This window comes from Ovis canadensis, chromosome 9 (genome assembly GCF_042477335.2).
Source record: "Ovis canadensis isolate MfBH-ARS-UI-01 breed Bighorn chromosome 9, ARS-UI_OviCan_v2, whole genome shotgun sequence".
Taxonomy (NCBI): domain Eukaryota; kingdom Metazoa; phylum Chordata; class Mammalia; order Artiodactyla; family Bovidae; genus Ovis; species Ovis canadensis.
Window position 1 is genome coordinate 24,633,732 of NC_091253.1, and position 16,431 is coordinate 24,650,162.

Sequence of the window (16,431 nt, forward strand, 5' to 3'; positions counted from 1 at the left end):
GCTTGGCTTGCAGTGACCGTGGAGCGCCAACTGTGCAGGGACATGACTGCCTCTGCCACAGGAGTTATAGCCCTATCAGAGTGTTTTTTTTTCAAGCCTCTTGTAGCTGGCGCTCAGAAGGCTTCTTTGGCCAATCTTTATCCGTAGCTCTGCCCATTCAGGCATTTAGAGGGCTCCCTTGCCTGGGGTCCTTGTCTGTTGTTTGGCGCATCAGGCACATAGAGGGGCCCCCCTGCCTGGGGTCCTACTCTGTAGATCGGCACATTAGGCACTTGGAGAGGCACCCTGGGTGGGGTCCTGCTCTGTGGTTCAGTGCTTCAGGCGTTTGATGGGCCAGCCTCTCTATTGTCTAGCTGTCGATGCTGGTGTGTGGAGAGAGAGAACCTATGGTGATGGCTTCATCCCCTACACGTGACTCAGCAGTATGGCCTTGCTTCCATGGCTGCCTGGCTTTCTTCCACAGGCATTTCCCACCACAGTCTCCCTGCTCACATCCCCTCGCTGTGTCTTGCACAGTCAACAGCAGCCCTCGCCCTGGGGTCGCTCCACAATCCCCAAGCTCCAGCTCCCAGCCGATGTGCCTTCCAGGGGACCTGCGTCCCTGTCTGGGGTATGTATGGCTGGGGAAAGGACTGTCTGGTTCTCATTCCATTTAGGTGGCCAGGGATCAGCTATTTCACTCTGAGCGTTAAATGTTCTGGTCTGGCTCAGACAGTTGCCCCAGTGTGGGCAAGAGACCCCTGCTTCAGTTCCCCCACTGGCTGAGGGCAGGTCCAGTCCTGCTAACAGTCCTGTTTATCCCTCTAGTTCCTTTGTCCTACTGAGTTTTGCACGGCTTTGTATACTGTTTTCCACTGGTCAGGCGCTCCTGTCCACTCTCAGATCGAGTTCTGGACACATTTCTGTGTCTAAAGGTGTATTCCTGATATATCCATGGAGAGAGACGTACTCCACGGCCACCTACTTCTCCACCATCTTGTTCTCTCCCTCGCTGTCCCAGTGAGATGGTGGATAGGACAGTCTCCTTGGTTTCTCTATCTGAGGCTACTCTTCTGGGAGCACTTGGGGTGGTTCTGGGTCTGAGCTGCCCTGGAGACTGGCAGTGCGAGCACGGGTGGCCTGAGGGAAGGGACAGATGTAAGAAGAGCAGACAGCACCGGGTGGGAAGGGGTCTGGACATGGAGAGGGTGGTACCATGTGGGAGGCTGACTGGCTGGGCAGATGAGCAGCCCATGCAGGGCAATGGCTCTGACCCCCTCCTCAGTCTTGGTCCTCTGCACCCGCTGCTTTGGCCCAAATTCACCTCGAGTGGGAGGACCCTTGGCCATAAGCAGGTTGAGGCCCAGCCATTCCTGAGAGAGCATGCGTGAAGAGAGGCAGGGGCCGAGGAGCAGGACACTGATGGTCCCCACCCGAGGAGCATGGCTGGCTGATGCACAGTCAGCCCCCATCCTGGGCCTCAGCTGGTCCCATGGCAGGTACCTGTCAGGGGCTGCCCCTGGGTCTCCTCAGGGTGACAGGCAGCAGCAGCAGACAGGAGCCCCTGAGCAGAAAGAGCAAATCCCTTGGTTGACAAGGGTGACGGGTCCCCCGGGGGCGGGGAGGGAATTTCCAGAAGGACCCTAGACATTGGCAGCTTCAAGGGTGCTGATGAGTCCCCACAAGGAAATGTTTCAGACGCAGGCACTCCTGGTGCTGGGGAGCTTTCCCTCCAGCAAGTGCTGGTGTGTGGGCTCGGGTGATGAGCCGCAGGGCCTCCCCTTTAGTAATGTGGGGCCATGTGATGCCCAGTCCCTGGGAGACATGATGGCATGTGGTCCATGCTTCCTAGCACAGGCACTGGGCATCTGGCCTCTTCTCCACAGTTCCTCTGCTCTTGTCACCGCCCTCTACCTTTGTCTCAGAGCTCATACAAGTTAGAAGTACCTGAATGGAGCATGTTCCAGCTCTTCACACAGGTCAACCTTAAGGTCAGAACACCACAGGGAGTCAGGGGACCCATGTGGAGTGTGAGGGCCACGTGGAGACAGCCCCAGACCACTCTGAGCCTCATGCTCTGCCTGATGGAGAGCAGGAGCTTGTCTTCATCTAGGATGAAGACTAGAGCGGGGCGAAGCCACTGTGTGTGGGAAAGGGCTGCAAGCCTGTCACTGCCCAGAGCCATGCTCAGCCAAGAGCCAGAGGTGCTGGAAGGTGGGAAGGGTGTCCAGGACTCGTGCTGTTCAGATGAGAGACCAGAAGTGGCTACAAGAGCCTCACACTTGCTGACTTGTGCCCTGGCTTTCCTCTCCTACAGGTTCAAGCCCCCACAGAGATGATGCTCCTCTTTGCCTTCCTCCTCTGCATGGGATGGCCACTGGGCTTCGTTGAGCCCTGTGAGTACCAGTGCTTGTTTCTTGAAGAGGATGAGACTTAATTGGGGTCATTTTAAGGGTCTGAATGGAATTTTCGCCATTTTAGCCAGCTGAGCTCTCCATCTTAGCAATTGTGCAGTTGGTGAGCACAGGGTGTCCAGGAACAGGGGGAGGGTCAGGGCAGGAGGCTCCCCTACGGACCAGTGGACACAGGGGCCGCAGGGTGGGCACGGGGGAGTCTCTGGCTGTGGCCCTTTCTCATTGGAACAGGCGGGCCTGGCTGGGTGCAGGGAACTCAGGGAGGCTTTGGCCCCTTAAGACTACAGGCTCTGTGTGAAAAGGTGGGTCCATCAACAGATCAGAGGCTCACACACCTGACAGCTGGGAGCTTTCCTGAGAACCTGTCTGAGAAGAAGAAAACTCTTGGGTGTACCTGGCATCCTGGTGTCCAGGAAGCTCGTGTTGCCCAGGCTCAGAGCCCACTGAGGACTGAGCTGTGCAGCCTCAGAGAGTCCTTGAGGCTGAAGGAAGGGGCCGGCTGCTGGGCAGATGCAGTGAGTGGCAGCGAAGGAGGAGTCTGACTCTGCTCTCTTTTATCTAGGGACCTTTAACGTACAATGCCATGAGTGTGTGGTGAAAAACACCTTCCGTTGTCCAAATCTTAGAACGTGTCCTTATGAAATTAGGCGCTGTTTTTCTGTCTCCATGCGTAAGTACCAGATTACCTTCTTACTCCTTAATGAGAGACCCCATCTAAGCAGTTTCAGGGGGCAGGGCCACTCTTTTCTCTCTCTGTACCCATCCTGAGGGCATGTTTCTATGATGAGGCTCAGTGCCAGTAAAGGGCAGGCAGTAATAGCCTCTTGCAGAGACACATAGCCTGCCACGTGGGCCCTTGAGTCCCCGGGTGTCCTGCCCTGTCTCCAGGGGCTGGAAGGACTGATGCCACTCAAGGCCTCCACTCCTTGGCCACCCCTGGTCAAGTAGGTAGATTCCCCAGTGCAGCTTAGGCGATTCCTTGTTTCCCACAGGAGCAGGGTCCTCTGGCTGGGTTTTCCAACAAAGCAGGCCCAAAACGTGGATGCACCTTAGATCCCTCAGGAAAGTGCTTCCGATACAAGGAGCTGATGTAGAAGGGCCATGGCAACTGCAGACTATCAGCAGAAGGCCATATTATAGGGGCCTTCTTGTTGAGGGTCTGTGTGATCTTTGGGACATCAGCAAAAACATATTTCCTGGTCTCCATTCATTTCTGGGTCCCTAGATTCCTTATGACAAATAATGAACAGATAATGAACAAATAAAAAACTCCTTTGTATAGCTTCCTTACAAGGGACTGTAAAATTACTTAGGGAGGCTAGATGCCTAGATAAGTTGGCAATGTAGATGGAAAATCATCTCCAGGTGAGGTTGTTCATGAAGTAATGAAAATTTTAGTGGACTTGAATATTCTTGCTTACTCGAGAAGTTTAGGCACTGTGGACTTCCCTGGTGGTCCAGTGTTAAGAATCTACCTTTCAATGCAGGGGACGTGGGTTCAACTCTGGTTGGGGAACTGAGATCCCACCTGTGGCAGGGCAATAAGGGTGTCTTCTACAATTACTGAGCCCTCATGCTCTGGAGCCCATGGGCCACAAGGAGAGAGAAGCCTGGGTGCTGCAAGGAAAGCTCCCACATGCTGCATCTAAGACCTGATGTGGCCAAAACTATGGAATACATACACATTTTTCAAAAGAATTTAAGGCCTTGTAACAAATAAAGATGAACCAGATATCAAATTGTCATCATCCATTGGATCATCAAAAAAATTAGAGTTCCAGAAAAACATCTACTTCTGCTTTCTTGACTATGCCAAAGCCTTTGACTGTGTGGATCACAGCAAACTGTGTAAAATTCTTAAAGAGATGGGAATACCAGACCATCTGACCTGCCTCTTGAGAAATCTGTATGCAGGTCAAGAAGCTACCGTTAGAACTGGACATGGAACAACAGACTGGTTCCAACTGGGAAAGGAGTATGTCAAGGCTGTATATTGTCACTCTGCTCATTTAACTTCTCTACAGAGTACATCATGAGAAACGCTTTGGTGGATGAAGCACAAGCTGGAATCAAGATTGCCGGGAGAAATATCAATAACCTCAGATACCCAGATGACACCACCCTTATGGCAGAAAGTGAAGAAGAACTAAAGAGCCTCTTGATGAAAGTGAAAGAGGAGAGTGAAAAAGCTGGCTGAAAATTCAACATTCAGAAAACGAAGATCATGGCATCTGGTTCCATCACTTCATGGCAAATAGATGGGAAAACAATGGAAACAGTGAGAGAGTTTATTTTTGGGGGCTCCAAAATCACTGCAGATGGTGACTGCAGCCATGAAATTAAAAGACATTTGCTCCTTCAAAGAAAAGCTGTGACCAATCCAGACAGCGTATTAAAAAGCAGAGACATTACTTTACCAACAAAGGTCCGTCTAGTCAAAGCTATGGCTTTTCCAGTAGTCATGTATGGATGTGAGATTTGGACTATAAAGAAAGCTAAGTGCCAAAGAATTGATGCTTTTGAGCTGTAGTGTTGGAGAAGACTCTTGGAAGTCCTTTTGACTGCAAGCAGATCCAACCAGTCCATCCTGAAGGAAATCAGTCCTGAATATTCACTGGACACACTGATGCTGAAACTGAAACTCCAATACTTTGGCTGCCTGATGTGAAGAACCGACTCATAGGAAAAGACCCTGATGCTGGGAAATATTGAAGATGGGAGGAGAAGGGGACGACAAAGGATGAGATGGTAGGATAGCATCAGCGACTCAATGGACATGAGTTTGAGTAAACTCTGAGAGGTGGTGATGGACAGAGAAGCGTGGCATGCTGCAGTCCATGGGGTTGCAAAGAGTCAAACATAACTGAGCAACTGAACTGAACAAATAAAATTTTATGCGCACCAGGACTCACGTGAAAGGAGCAGTGACCCCATAAGAGACCAAGGCAGACTTGCTTGTGAATGTTTGAGAGTCTCTGGCAGAGGTGTGGGTTGACACTGGCCTGCTGCGGGGTCAGGGGCACGGGCCGCAGCAGTCCTGGGAGGTGTAGCATGTTGACATAAATCCTCTTGGAGGAGAACACCATTAGCCTGACCATAGAGCCTGCAGCCTATCATAGACACTACAGAGTCCAGGACTGGGCTGCCTTAGGTGAAACAACAGCTAGGGAGCACTGCCCCACCCATCAGTAGAAAATTGGATTAAAGGTTTACTGAGCAAGGCCCTGCCTACCAGAGCAAGACCAGGTTTTCCACACAGCCAGTCCTTCCCATCAGGAAGCTTGCACAAGCCTCTCATCCTCATCCATCAGAGGCCAGACAGAATGAAAACCACAATCACAGAAAACTAATCAAAAAGATCACATGGATCATAGCCTTGTGTATTTCAATGAAACTATGAGCCATGCAGTGCAGGGCCACCCAAGGCTGATGGGTCATGGTGGAGAGCTCTAAGAAAACATGGTCCTTTGGAGAATGGAATGGCAAACTGCTTCACCATTCTTGCCTTGAGAACCCCAGGAACAGTATGGAAAGGCAAGTGATACTGAAGGATGAACCTCCTAGTTTAGTATCCAATATCCTACTGGGAAGAGCAGAGAAATAGCTCCAGAAAGAATGAAGAGGCTGAGCCAAAGCAGAAACAACCCTCAATTGTAGATGTTTGGTGGTGAAAGTCTGATGCTGTAAAGAACACTATTGCATAGGAACCTGGAAGTTTAGGTCCATGAATCAAGGTAAATTGGATGTTGTCCAACAGGAGATGGCAAGAGTGAACACTGACATTTTAGGAACCAGTGAACTAAAAGCATTGACATTTTAGGAATCAGTGAACTAAAATGGATAGGAATGGGAGAATTTAATTCAGATGACCATTATATCTACTTCTGTGGGCAAGAATCTCTTAGAGGAAATGGGAGTACCCTAATAGTCAACTAAAGAGTCTGAAATGCAGTACTTGGGAGCAGTCTGAAAAGTGACAGAATGATCTTGGTTTGTTTCCAAGACAAGCCATTCAACATCACAGTAATCCAAGTCTATGTCCCAGCCACTAATGCCAAACAAGCTGAAGTGGAATGGTTTTATGGAAACCTACAAAACCTTCTAGCATGTGTGTGTGCTAGTTGCTTCAGTTGTGCCTGACTCTTTGCAATTCTGTGGACTGTAGTCCACCAGGCTCCTCTGTTCATGGGATTATTGAGGCAAGAATACTGGAATGGGTTGCCGGGCCCTCCTCTAGGGGATCTTCCTGACCCAGGGATCAAACTTAGATCCCTTATATCACCTACATTGGCAGGCAGGTTCTTGACCACTAGTGCCATCTGGGAAGCCCCACAAGACCTTCTAGAACTAACACACACACACACAAAAAGATGTCCTTTTCATCATGGGGAATGGAATGCAAAAGTAAGAAGTCAAGAGATACATGGAGTAATAGACAACTTTGCCCTTGGAATACAAAACGAAGCAGGGCAAACGCTAACAGAGTTTTGCCAAGAGAATGCACTGGTCATAGCAAACACCCTCTTTCAACAACACAAGAGGTGAGTCCACACGTGGACATCACCAGATGATCAATACCAAAATCTGATTGATTATATTCTTTGCAGGCAAAGTTGGAGAAGCTCTATACAACAGTAAAAACAAGACCCAGAGCTGACTGTGGCTCAGATCGTGAACTCCTTATTGGCAAATTCAAACTTAAATTGTAGAAACTAGGGGAAACCACTAGGCCATTCTGGTGTGAGCTAAATAAAATAATTGTACAGTAGAAGTGACAGATAGATTCAAGGGATTAGATCTGAAAGACCGAGTCCCTGAAAACTATGGATGGACGTTCATAACATTGTACAGGTGGTGGTGAACAATCCCCAAGAAAAACAAAATGCTAAAAGGGAAAATGGTTGTCTGAGGAGGCCTTGCAAATAACAGAGAAGAGAAGTGAAAGACAAAGGAGAAAGGGAAAGATGTATCCACCTGAATGCAGAGTTCCAGAGACTAGCAAAGAGAGACAAGAAACCCTTCTTAAGTGAACAATGCAAAGAAATAGAAGAAATCGATAGAATGGGAAATACTAGAGATCTTCTCAGGAAAACTAGAGATACCAAGGGAACATTGCAGGCAAAGATGGGCTCAATATAGGACAGAAATGGCAAGGAGCTAAGAGAAGCAGAAGAGACAAAGAAGAGGCATCAAGAATACACAGAGGAACTATACAAAAAAGGTCTTAATGACCCGGATAACCACAATGGCATGGTCACTTACTTCGAGCCAGACATCCAAGAGTGTGATCAAGTGGGCCTTTGTAACCATTACTAAGAGCAAAGCTAGTGGAAGTGATGGAATTCCAGCTTAGCTATTTCAAATCCTATAAGACGATGCTGTTGAAGTGCTACACTCAATATACCAGCAAATTTAGAAAACTCAACAGTGGCCACAGGTCAGTTTTCACTCCAGTCCCAAAGAAGGGCAACACCAAAGAATGTTCAAATTGTTGCACTATTTCATTCATTTCACATGCTAGCAGGTTGATGCTGAAAATCCTTCAAGCTAGGCTTCAACATTATAGAACCCAGAACTTCCAGATATACAAGGTGTATTTAGAAAAGGCAGAGAGAGGAACCAGAGATCAAATTGCCAACATCTGTTGGATCATCGAAAAAGCAAGAGAGTTCCAGAAAACCATCTACTGCATAATTGACTACACCAAAGCAGTTAACTGTGTGGATCACAACAAATTGTGGAAAAATCTTAGAGAGATGGGAATACCAGACCACTTTACCTGCCTCCTGAGAAACCTGTATGCTGGTCAAGAAGCAGCAGTTAGAACCAGATGTAACAACGAACTGGTTCAAAATTGGGAAAGGAGTACACCGTGGCTGTATATTGTCACCCTGCTTATTTAATATATTCAAAGATTACATCATGCAAACTTCCAGGCTGGATGAATCACAAACTGGAATCAACATTGCCAGGAGAAATATCAGCAACCTCAGATATGCAGGTGGCACCACCCTAATGGCAGGAAGTGAAGAGGAACTAAAGAGTCTTGATGAAGATGAAAGAGAAGAGTGAAAAGGCTGGCTTAGAACTCAACATTCAAAAAATGAAGATTATGGCCTGCAGGCCCATCACTTCATTGCAAATAGATGGGGGGAAATTGGAAACAGTGCAGATTTTATTCTGTTGGGATCCCAAATCACTGAAAATGGTGACTGCAGCCATGAAATTAAAAGATGCTTGCTCCTTGGAAAAGTATGACACATCTAAAACAGCATATTAAAAAGCAGAGACATCACTTTAGCCACAAAGGTCCTTATAGTCAAGGCCATGGTTTCTCCAGTCACCATGTATGGTGTGAGAGCTGGACCATAAAGAACGCTGGGCACCAAAGAATTGATGCTTTTGAACTGTGGTGTTACAGAAGATCTTGAGAGTCCCTGAAGCTCCAGTACTTTGGCCACCTGATGCAGAGTCGGTTTATTGTAAAAGACCCTGAAGCTTGGAAAGACTGAAGGCAGGAGGAGAAAGGGGATACAGAGGATGAGATGGTTGAATGGCGTCATCAGTCAGTGGACATGTGTTTGAGCAAGGGAAGCCTGGCGTGCTGTCTTCACGGGGTCAAAAAGAATCAGGTATGACTGCACGACAGAATGACAACAATATTTAGGGATGGAGCTAGTTAAGGTAACTCTGCTTTGATATTTGGAAGTTGAAAGCATGAAATATGTGATTTTCATTTCTATTTCTTTTTAGGTTTGAATTCTCGGGAAGTACTCATTTACAAGAACTGTACATATAACTGCACATTTCTGTATAGAGCCGAAGAGCCTGCGGCAGCCCCCAAAAGAAAGACGACTCATAGATTTAACAGTTTCTATTGGGTTCATTGTTGTGGTGGGAACATGTGCAATTACGGAGGACCCACTAATCTGGAGAGGGACATCTCAGTAGATTATACACTTGAAGAGGATATCGAAGCAAACGCACAATTGGTGCAGTCAACTTTATTCCTAAGCATTGTCTCCATCCTAGTCAGGAACACACTGATGTGAGAAGCCTCCTTTGGAGGGGCTGACCATCTCCCCGTCTCTCACAAGTTAGCTGTCCTTTACTGTCTTGTGAGCCAAAGACACTGACCCGTAGAGCCCCCAGTTGATGAGTTCCGCATTTGCAAATTGTTTCCAGAGAGAAATAAACACCAGAATTGTTCAGGTTCTGTGGATTCAGAGATTTCTTTGTGGTTTTAACGTTTAATCTTTCTTCCCTTTGGTAGGTGTCACCTCACACAACCTCTTGCCACTTTAGGGAGCAGAGGCGGAGGATTTTAGTAACAGCAAAAGCATCACAGGGCCTGGTCTACATGCCCAACTAAAGAGCGGCCCCAGGTTTGCTCAGACCACATGCCCCTGAGACACCGAGCCTGCACGGGTGTTCAGGCGGGGGTGGCGGAAGTCGAGAGTGTGCTTGGCGATGCGGTGGAATGAGGACAGGCAGAGCTGCCACGGAGACTGTGCATCGCCCTGCGTGGTGCCGTCAGACACCTTCTGCAGGACTCGAGCCGTCTCCCACTGTGGCGCCTGGCTTCCTAAGAGTGACGGAACGTTTCTCCAGATGCTGCCTACTTGGGAGGATGAGGGCCCTATGGGAGGGTGAGGGCCCTAAGGCCAGCTTCGGCCTGCCTTGAAGTGGCAGGTACAGAAGTCCAGGCGACTGCTGTCACGCTCCGTGCTCCCAAGGTCAGGATCAGAAAACGGTGTTGACGGGACAGAAACTCAGACCATCTTTGCTCTCTTCCTCCTTCTACTCCTTTAAATCACCCTGAATTGAAATGACTGAGATAAAGCAGTGCATCAGATTTCACATTTTTAACAGCACTCGCTGCCAGTTTAAGAATCTCGCCAAATCAAGGATCATGAAGAATTCACTTCGTGTATTCTTCTGAGGCTTTTACACTGTTAGCTCTTATGATTAAGTCTGTGGCATTTGAGTCGGTTCTTGTTTGAATGAGATAAAGGTCCAACTTCTTTTCTCCCACGTGGCTAGAAAGTTGTCCCAGCAACATTCTTTGAAAACAGATGCTGCATGTTGAATGGCCTTAGCCCCTCTGTAAAAACTCAAGTGACCACAGACATATCATTTCATTTCTGGACGCTCAGTTCAAGCCCATTGGTCGGTCTGTCCTTGTGCCAGTATCATCCTGTCTTGAAAGTTTGCTATGCAGTAAGCTTAGAAATCGGCAAACGCGAATCCTCCTGCCTTGTCATTCTTTTTTAGGATTACACTGGCTATCTAAGTTCCTTGCATTCCATGTGAATTTCAGAATCAACTTGGCACTTTCTACACAGACGAACATGGAATTTTCAGAGCACGCATGCACTCTGGCGCACTCCAAAGCCAAAGGCCAGGTGCGGGAACCTGCTTCCAGAGCCCTGGCGGTCCAGCCAGCGCTGGGGGTGATAGCTCTCGGGCCTGGCGAACACGGCGGGGTTTCGACCCAGGGAATAGAGTAGGACCTTCACCAGCGTCTGCAGGCAGCAGGAAGGGGCCGATGTCAGCTGGCCGCTGGGTGAAGGTTGTCGGGGCTCCAGGGCCTCACTCACCCCGGCCGGGATGTGGTAGTTCTGCAGCACCAGGTCCGAGCTCACGTGCCACTCCAAAGTGATACCCACGGGGTAGAGCCTGCGCACAGGGGCATCCTGCAGGGTCCTCAGCTGTGGCCATACCCCGGACACCCTCTGCAGTCTTCCTAGCTCAGTGCACACAGCCTGAGGGCAGCCCCCTCCCCGCCCCAGGCCCTCACACGTCACTCCTGGCACTGGGAAGCCCAGATCCTGAGGCGCTCCTTCCTTGCATCTCCCGAGTTAGCCAAAGCTCCCCAGGCCAGCGAGGACGTGACTGATGAGGGCCCCGGGACACTGAGGTGGGATCCTGGAGGAAGAAGCACCAGCCTCCCTCCAGGGAGAAGAAGAGGAGGTACAGGGGGATGCACCCCTGGGCAAAGGAGCTGTCAGCCCCAGTTGTGATTGTCAAGCCCGGCAAGAGGGCTTGCAGACACCGGGCCAGGGCCACGGGGCAGTCCAGGTCGACCTCGCCTACCTCAAGGTCTCCTTGAGGGCCGCCCGCAACAAAGGCAGCTCCGTGGTGGCCCTCTGGGGATTTTCTGAGATCCAGGCCTCAGCCACCAGGCTCTCCTGGCGCAGGGTCTGCTGTACCTCCGGGTTCCGAGCCAGCTCAAAGAGAGTCATCAGCAAGGGGAAGGCTGTCTGCAGGGGCTGCAAAGGGCCAGGGCTCAGATCTCGGCGTAGGCTGTGCCCTTCCACTCCCAAGACCCTCCCAGAAAGATGGTGGTCCCCTGGGGCAGGGGACCTGCACGCTTGGAGACCACAAAGCCCAGACCTGGAGTCCTGGAGATTCTAAAACCAGCTTGTCAGCTTTCCCTGAATCCCTCAGGGGAGGCATCCCCAACATTACTGAGACGCAGGCCTCCTGTGGCCACCTCAGAACCTGAGGTTCTCTTCCTCCCCTGGGTCCAGGAGGGGCTCACTCATGGCATATACTCACTGGGGAGAGTTGAGGAGCTGAGGTCCATCTGGGCATCCAGAGGCAGGTCCGTTCACAGGGGACTAGCAGGAACCGGTTGCCCAGACTCCGAGCTGTCTCCTCCTCCTGGATCATTTCCATGTGCAAAGAGCAATGCCCGCTATCCAGCCAGAGACCTGGGCAGCTCGGAATCTCCTAAATGTCATCCCCAAGGTAACCTGCCCCTGGCATCCCCTGCCGGGCAGGTCCGGCCTCCCCGCGGCTCCCTGAGCTGTAGTCCATGCTGTGTTCTGCCCTGTGGCCCATGAGGGACCGGGTGCCTGAATGAGACACTCCCCACACTGGCTTCCTCTAGCCTGGGATACAAGTGTGCAAGGCCCTTCCTGACAGGGTCCCTGACCCTGTCTGCCCTCCTCTGTCCACTTGCCCTGTTCCCACCACTCAGCCTCATGGCCTTTCCTCACTGCCAGCTCTGGCAGAGCCTGGCCTGCTGCCCTCCCAGCCTCCTCTTTGTGTGGTCCCTCCAATTTCAGTGAAAGCCCTCCTTTTACAGGAAGCCCTCCCAGAGCAGGCGCATGCCTGCCCACCCCTCTCACCTTATGGCTGCATCACAGGCCCGGCTCAGGGAGTGTCTCCGCCACTAGCCTGCGCCTCTGCTCAGGGCCTGGGTGCCTGGCCCTCAGAGATGCTGGCAGAGGAGGCTCGGTCTACAGGCAGGATGCTTCAGCTGCACTGCACACCCTGGGCCTGGCCCGGCCCCTGGGCTGGCTTCCCTGCCACCTGCTCTCTCCCACACACGCTGGAGCCTCTTGCTGCCCTTCCCATTAGCCTGTCACCTCCAAAGGATCGTCTCTGTCCCTGGAACAGGTCTGTAGTGTGACCCTGCAGCGGGACCTCGGCCCTTCCCCTCCCCCCAGGACCCCAGGGACCTCTGATGCTGCAGGTGCCCAGGTCTCCGGGCACTCTACACTCTGTCTGGAGCCTGGTTTCCCAGGTGGGTCACCACAGACGCCTTCCCTTTGGGAAGCTAGAGGCATAGATTGGGGAGGGGCGTGAAGGAGACATTTGCCGTGGGTGGAGGCCGCCTGGAGGCAGGAGAGCTCCCTGGTCTATGGGAAGGGCTGGGTGCTGGCCTGACCGTGTCCACACTCCCAGCAGTGACGTCGATTGTGTTGGCCTTGATGGTATCCAGGGTCATGTCTGCTCGCATCAGCAGCTCTGCCACAATGCCGCTGTAGTGCCACGGGTGGCCGAGGGCCAGCTCCTGATAGATTCTCTGGATGGCTCTGTTGGCTGCAGGATGCACAGCGACAGAAGCCCTGGGTCTGGCGCTGGGAAGCGCTGCTCTTTGTCATCCTCCTGCCCTTTACCCTCCATGCCCCCAAATCTCCACGTCCTGCCCCAGTTCTCAGGCCCGCCCAGGCCAGCATCACTGCCGGGGTGTCTGGGACCATGACGCAGCCACAAGCTCCTCCCGGGACCTCAGTCCTTCCGAGACTGTGGTGAGTGGAGGGGGCCCCGGGGACCCTAGTCACTGCACTGCCCGGCCTCCCGCCCTCACCATACTGGAAGATGTAGTCCCAGGCCTCAAAATGCTCCCTCCACATGCTGCTGCTCGTCCACCGTGACAGGCGCCGGGGCACAAACATGAGCTGCACGGTGGACTTGAACATGGCCTCCAGCGCGTGGATAAAGTTCAGGCTGTCAGGGTTTGGTTGCTGGGTCAGAAGGCCAAGCCGCTCTCCGTAAAGGACTAAGGTGCTGGCTGCGGGAGGAGGGGTTCCTGAGCCCCGGGCAGCCCGGGCCTCAGGGCCAGCTCCCCCCACACCCTGAGGTGCACCCGCCTCCCCAGCCCACACCTTCGATGGTGTAGCGGAAGACGCTGGGCGCGATGTCCAGGGTCAGACTCCCCCGAGCATTCTGTAGCACCCTTGCCTTCAGGGTCTGGGAGAAGTCCCTGGCCACGCCATCCACCAAGGGCGTGTACTTCTGCAGGGCTGGCAGCGAGAGCACGTCTGGGTTCAGCCGCAGTCGGTCCAAACGCCACTGGGGCCCGTTGCTGTGGAGCAGGGAGCGGAGCGTCAGGGTGTCGGTCAGCAGCGGCCCCGTCCTGCACCCCACCTTCCTCTCTCCAGAGCGAAGCGGGCCAGACGGGGAGCCGCCTGCTGGTCCTCAGGGGCAGGCTCGCCCCGGTGGGATCATGGCGGCACCTCTTACTTGGGGCAGCGTCGGGTACTTCACCCAGGCCGAGACGGGGGCTTCTGGCTGAGACTGCTGCCGGGATGTCTGCACACTTGCAGGTGACCTGCCTGCCATACGCACCTCCCCTCGGGGCCCCCTCTGGGCCTGGAGGCTTCTTCTGAGAGGAAGGAGGCCGAGCCCCTGGGAGCTGGTCCAGCTTGCTCTCACCGTGCCCCAGAGTGGACGAGGCCTCTGCCATGCTGCTCCCCTCCCCGCACAGCTCCTGCCCCTTGTGGCAGAATCCAGTCAGGCCTCTCCTGGTGGTCCCCACACAGGGCCCAGTGCCCACAGGGGGCTGCTGGCAGGGCCTGGGGGGCTGGAGGAAGGGAGACAGGCACCCCACCAGCAGGCCCCTCGGAGGCCTCTGCAGACATCGCCCTCCCTCCTCCGGACCCGTAGGGAGGGTCCCCACCATGGCCCACCCCTTACCCAGCTCAGGGCACACAGGCTGCCTGGCACATGGGCCCGATCCAGAGCTGGGGGGTACCCTCTCCCACCCACCCAGGTGGGCCCAGGGCAGGCTAGCTTTGAGGCCTTCCCCGTCCCACACGCTCTCTGCACACAGGCCCCCCAGCCCCTCCCTCCACACCCCCACCGGCCCTCACAGCAAGAACACGCCACACTTGTGCCCGCGAGCCTGTCGGTAGGCCAGCCAGGGCTCCAGGAGCATCCGCTGGGGGTGAAGGCTCTCCGCCTGCTGCAGCCTCTCCACATCCTCGGGCAGCATCACGAACACCATGTGTCTCCCTCCCACGTCGTACCTGTGGGGCAGAGCTCCGTGGCCTGCTGGGGGGCCGTGTCCTGCCTGGTCCCCACTCCACAGAGCCAGGCGCTGGCTCAGCAGGCGGGCCCTCCCGCGGTCTCACTGAAGCCTCCCCTCCTCTGGGGTCTGCGTTCTGTGCTCCCAGCAGCGAGCCGCCCAGGGCTCCTGCTCACTGAGGGCCCCCGTCTGCGGTGGCCCAGGCGCACACCTGTCGCAAGGAGCCCCCTCCCTGCCCCTTCCCCATGGCCCGGGTGCCCCCGCCAGGATGTGGGCGGTGGGATGTGGCCTAGCCCTGGCCCAGTCGGACTCAGCCACCAAGGGGGACAGAACGTGAGGGTGTTCTCGCTGAGGTGAGCGGGGAGAGCTTTACCTGAAAATGGGCCCCAGCTCCTGGAAGGTCTGATGCATGTCCAAGTGCATGTTCTCAGAGCCCTGCTCCTTCCAGATCTGCAGCACCCGCATCCACTTGTTGCCAGGACACCGGGGCATGGCTTCGAAGGGCAGCACCGCCTTGGGGGCTGCAGTGGCTCTGGTGCCCAGTGGGCGTGCCCTGTGCAGGGACAGCCAGGGTCCTGCCATCCGCAGCCTGACCTTTGCCCACAGCGCCATCCTGCTGCTCCCCGCCCCCTCAGCCCCTTCCTTTTATCTCACCGGGCCTGCTCTCCCAGGCAATCTGATCACGTCACAGGCCAGATTGACTCTGGGCCAGACCAGCAAGCCCAAGGCGGCGCTCAGGCTGAAGGCCTCCAGCGGGTGGAGGGAGATGGATGGCCCTGGGTCAGGCACTGACTCAGGCCTGCTGGTGGATGGCTCTTGGGAGCAGGGCAGGGTTGGAGCAGGGACCCAAAGGGGCAGCGGTGGGGGCAAGAGGCCCCCTCCTGAACCAGGCACAAGATGGATGGGTGCCTTATCTTCGCAAGGGATGAAAGGAGACCTTGGGTATGTTTGTCTCTCTTCTACAAGGACCAGAACGGGGAGCAGTGGGAAGGGCTGGGCTCTCATCTCCTGCAGCCTCGGGTTATGGCTTCTCTTGCCTGGGCCAGATGCTAGGTCCAGGGTGGAGGCAGGAGCCAGTCAGGGTCCCTTCCAACGGGGGCTTGCAGTCCCCACGGGGGCACTTAGGGGATGCTAAGACCCCACTGGCACACTGGCGTCCAAGGCAGTTTGTGGCCAAGGCCCTGTATGTCTGGCCTGGCTTGTCCAGCTGAGGAGCAGGTACCCAGAAGACTGGGTCACCGGCAGGGAGGGTGAGGCTGGCCTGCAAGCCCCTCCTCAGTCAGAAAGGTGAGAGGACCCTTCCCCCATGGGGTGTGTGCTCAGGGCCCACATGCTTCTTTCTTCCTGGAACACGAGCAGCTCCCAGGGTGGGGAAAGTCTGACAAGGGCGTGGTCATGGGCCCCACACCCTCCCAGGGACCCAGCAGGCACACAGCTCTGCCCTCCCTGGGCTTGGGGGTCCACAGTTTCAGACCCCGTGTTGTCTCACCCCCACCC

The 16,431-nt window shown here is 53.8% G+C and overlaps 2 protein-coding genes across 2 annotated transcripts; one reads left to right on the top strand and one right to left on the bottom strand.

Annotated features, from left to right (window-relative positions):
* The first annotated feature begins 2,317 nt into the window (after nucleotides 1-2,317).
* Nucleotides 2,318-10,120, top strand: GML (glycosylphosphatidylinositol anchored molecule like). Its single transcript, XM_069600788.1, has 3 exons — nucleotides 2,318-2,375; nucleotides 2,956-3,063; nucleotides 9,147-10,120. The coding sequence occupies exons 1-3, from the start codon at nucleotides 2,318-2,320 to the stop codon at nucleotides 9,443-9,445; spliced, it is 465 nt and encodes a 154-aa protein (XP_069456889.1). The 3' UTR covers nucleotides 9,446-10,120.
* LOC138446299 (cytochrome P450 11B1, mitochondrial-like) lies at nucleotides 9,785-15,546 on the bottom strand. Its single transcript, XM_069601156.1, has 9 exons — nucleotides 15,308-15,546; nucleotides 14,780-14,935; nucleotides 13,793-13,992; nucleotides 13,495-13,698; nucleotides 13,072-13,226; nucleotides 11,490-11,656; nucleotides 10,994-11,072; nucleotides 10,771-10,918; nucleotides 9,785-10,032 (listed from the first exon to the last, which is right to left on the bottom strand). The coding sequence occupies exons 1-9, from the start codon at nucleotides 15,544-15,546 to the stop codon at nucleotides 9,785-9,787; spliced, it is 1,596 nt and encodes a 531-aa protein (XP_069457257.1).
* Nucleotides 15,547-16,431: the final 885 nt, after the last annotated feature.

Excerpts from the sequence above, each read along its gene's own strand:
- LOC138446299 (XM_069601156.1), bottom strand. The coding sequence starts at position 15,546 with ATGGCGCTGTGGGCAAAGGTCAGGCTGCGGATGGCAGGACCCTGGCTG. Across the intron at positions 14,936-15,307 it reads GAGCTGGGGCCCATTTTCAG|GTACGACGTGGGAGGGAGAC; the intron begins GTAAAGCTCTCC and ends TCTGCCCCACAG. Across the intron at positions 10,033-10,770 it reads TGGCTTTGGAGTGCGCCAGA|GGCCCTCATCCTCCCAAGTA; the intron begins GTGCATGCGTGC and ends ACCCTCCCATAG.
- GML (XM_069600788.1), top strand. The coding sequence starts at position 2,318 with ATGCTCCTCTTTGCCTTCCTCCTCTGCATGGGATGGCCACTGGGCTTC. Across the intron at positions 2,376-2,955 it reads ACTGGGCTTCGTTGAGCCCT|GGACCTTTAACGTACAATGC; the intron begins GTGAGTACCAGT and ends TCTTTTATCTAG. Across the intron at positions 3,064-9,146 it reads CTGTTTTTCTGTCTCCATGC|GTTTGAATTCTCGGGAAGTA; the intron begins GTAAGTACCAGA and ends ATTTCTTTTTAG.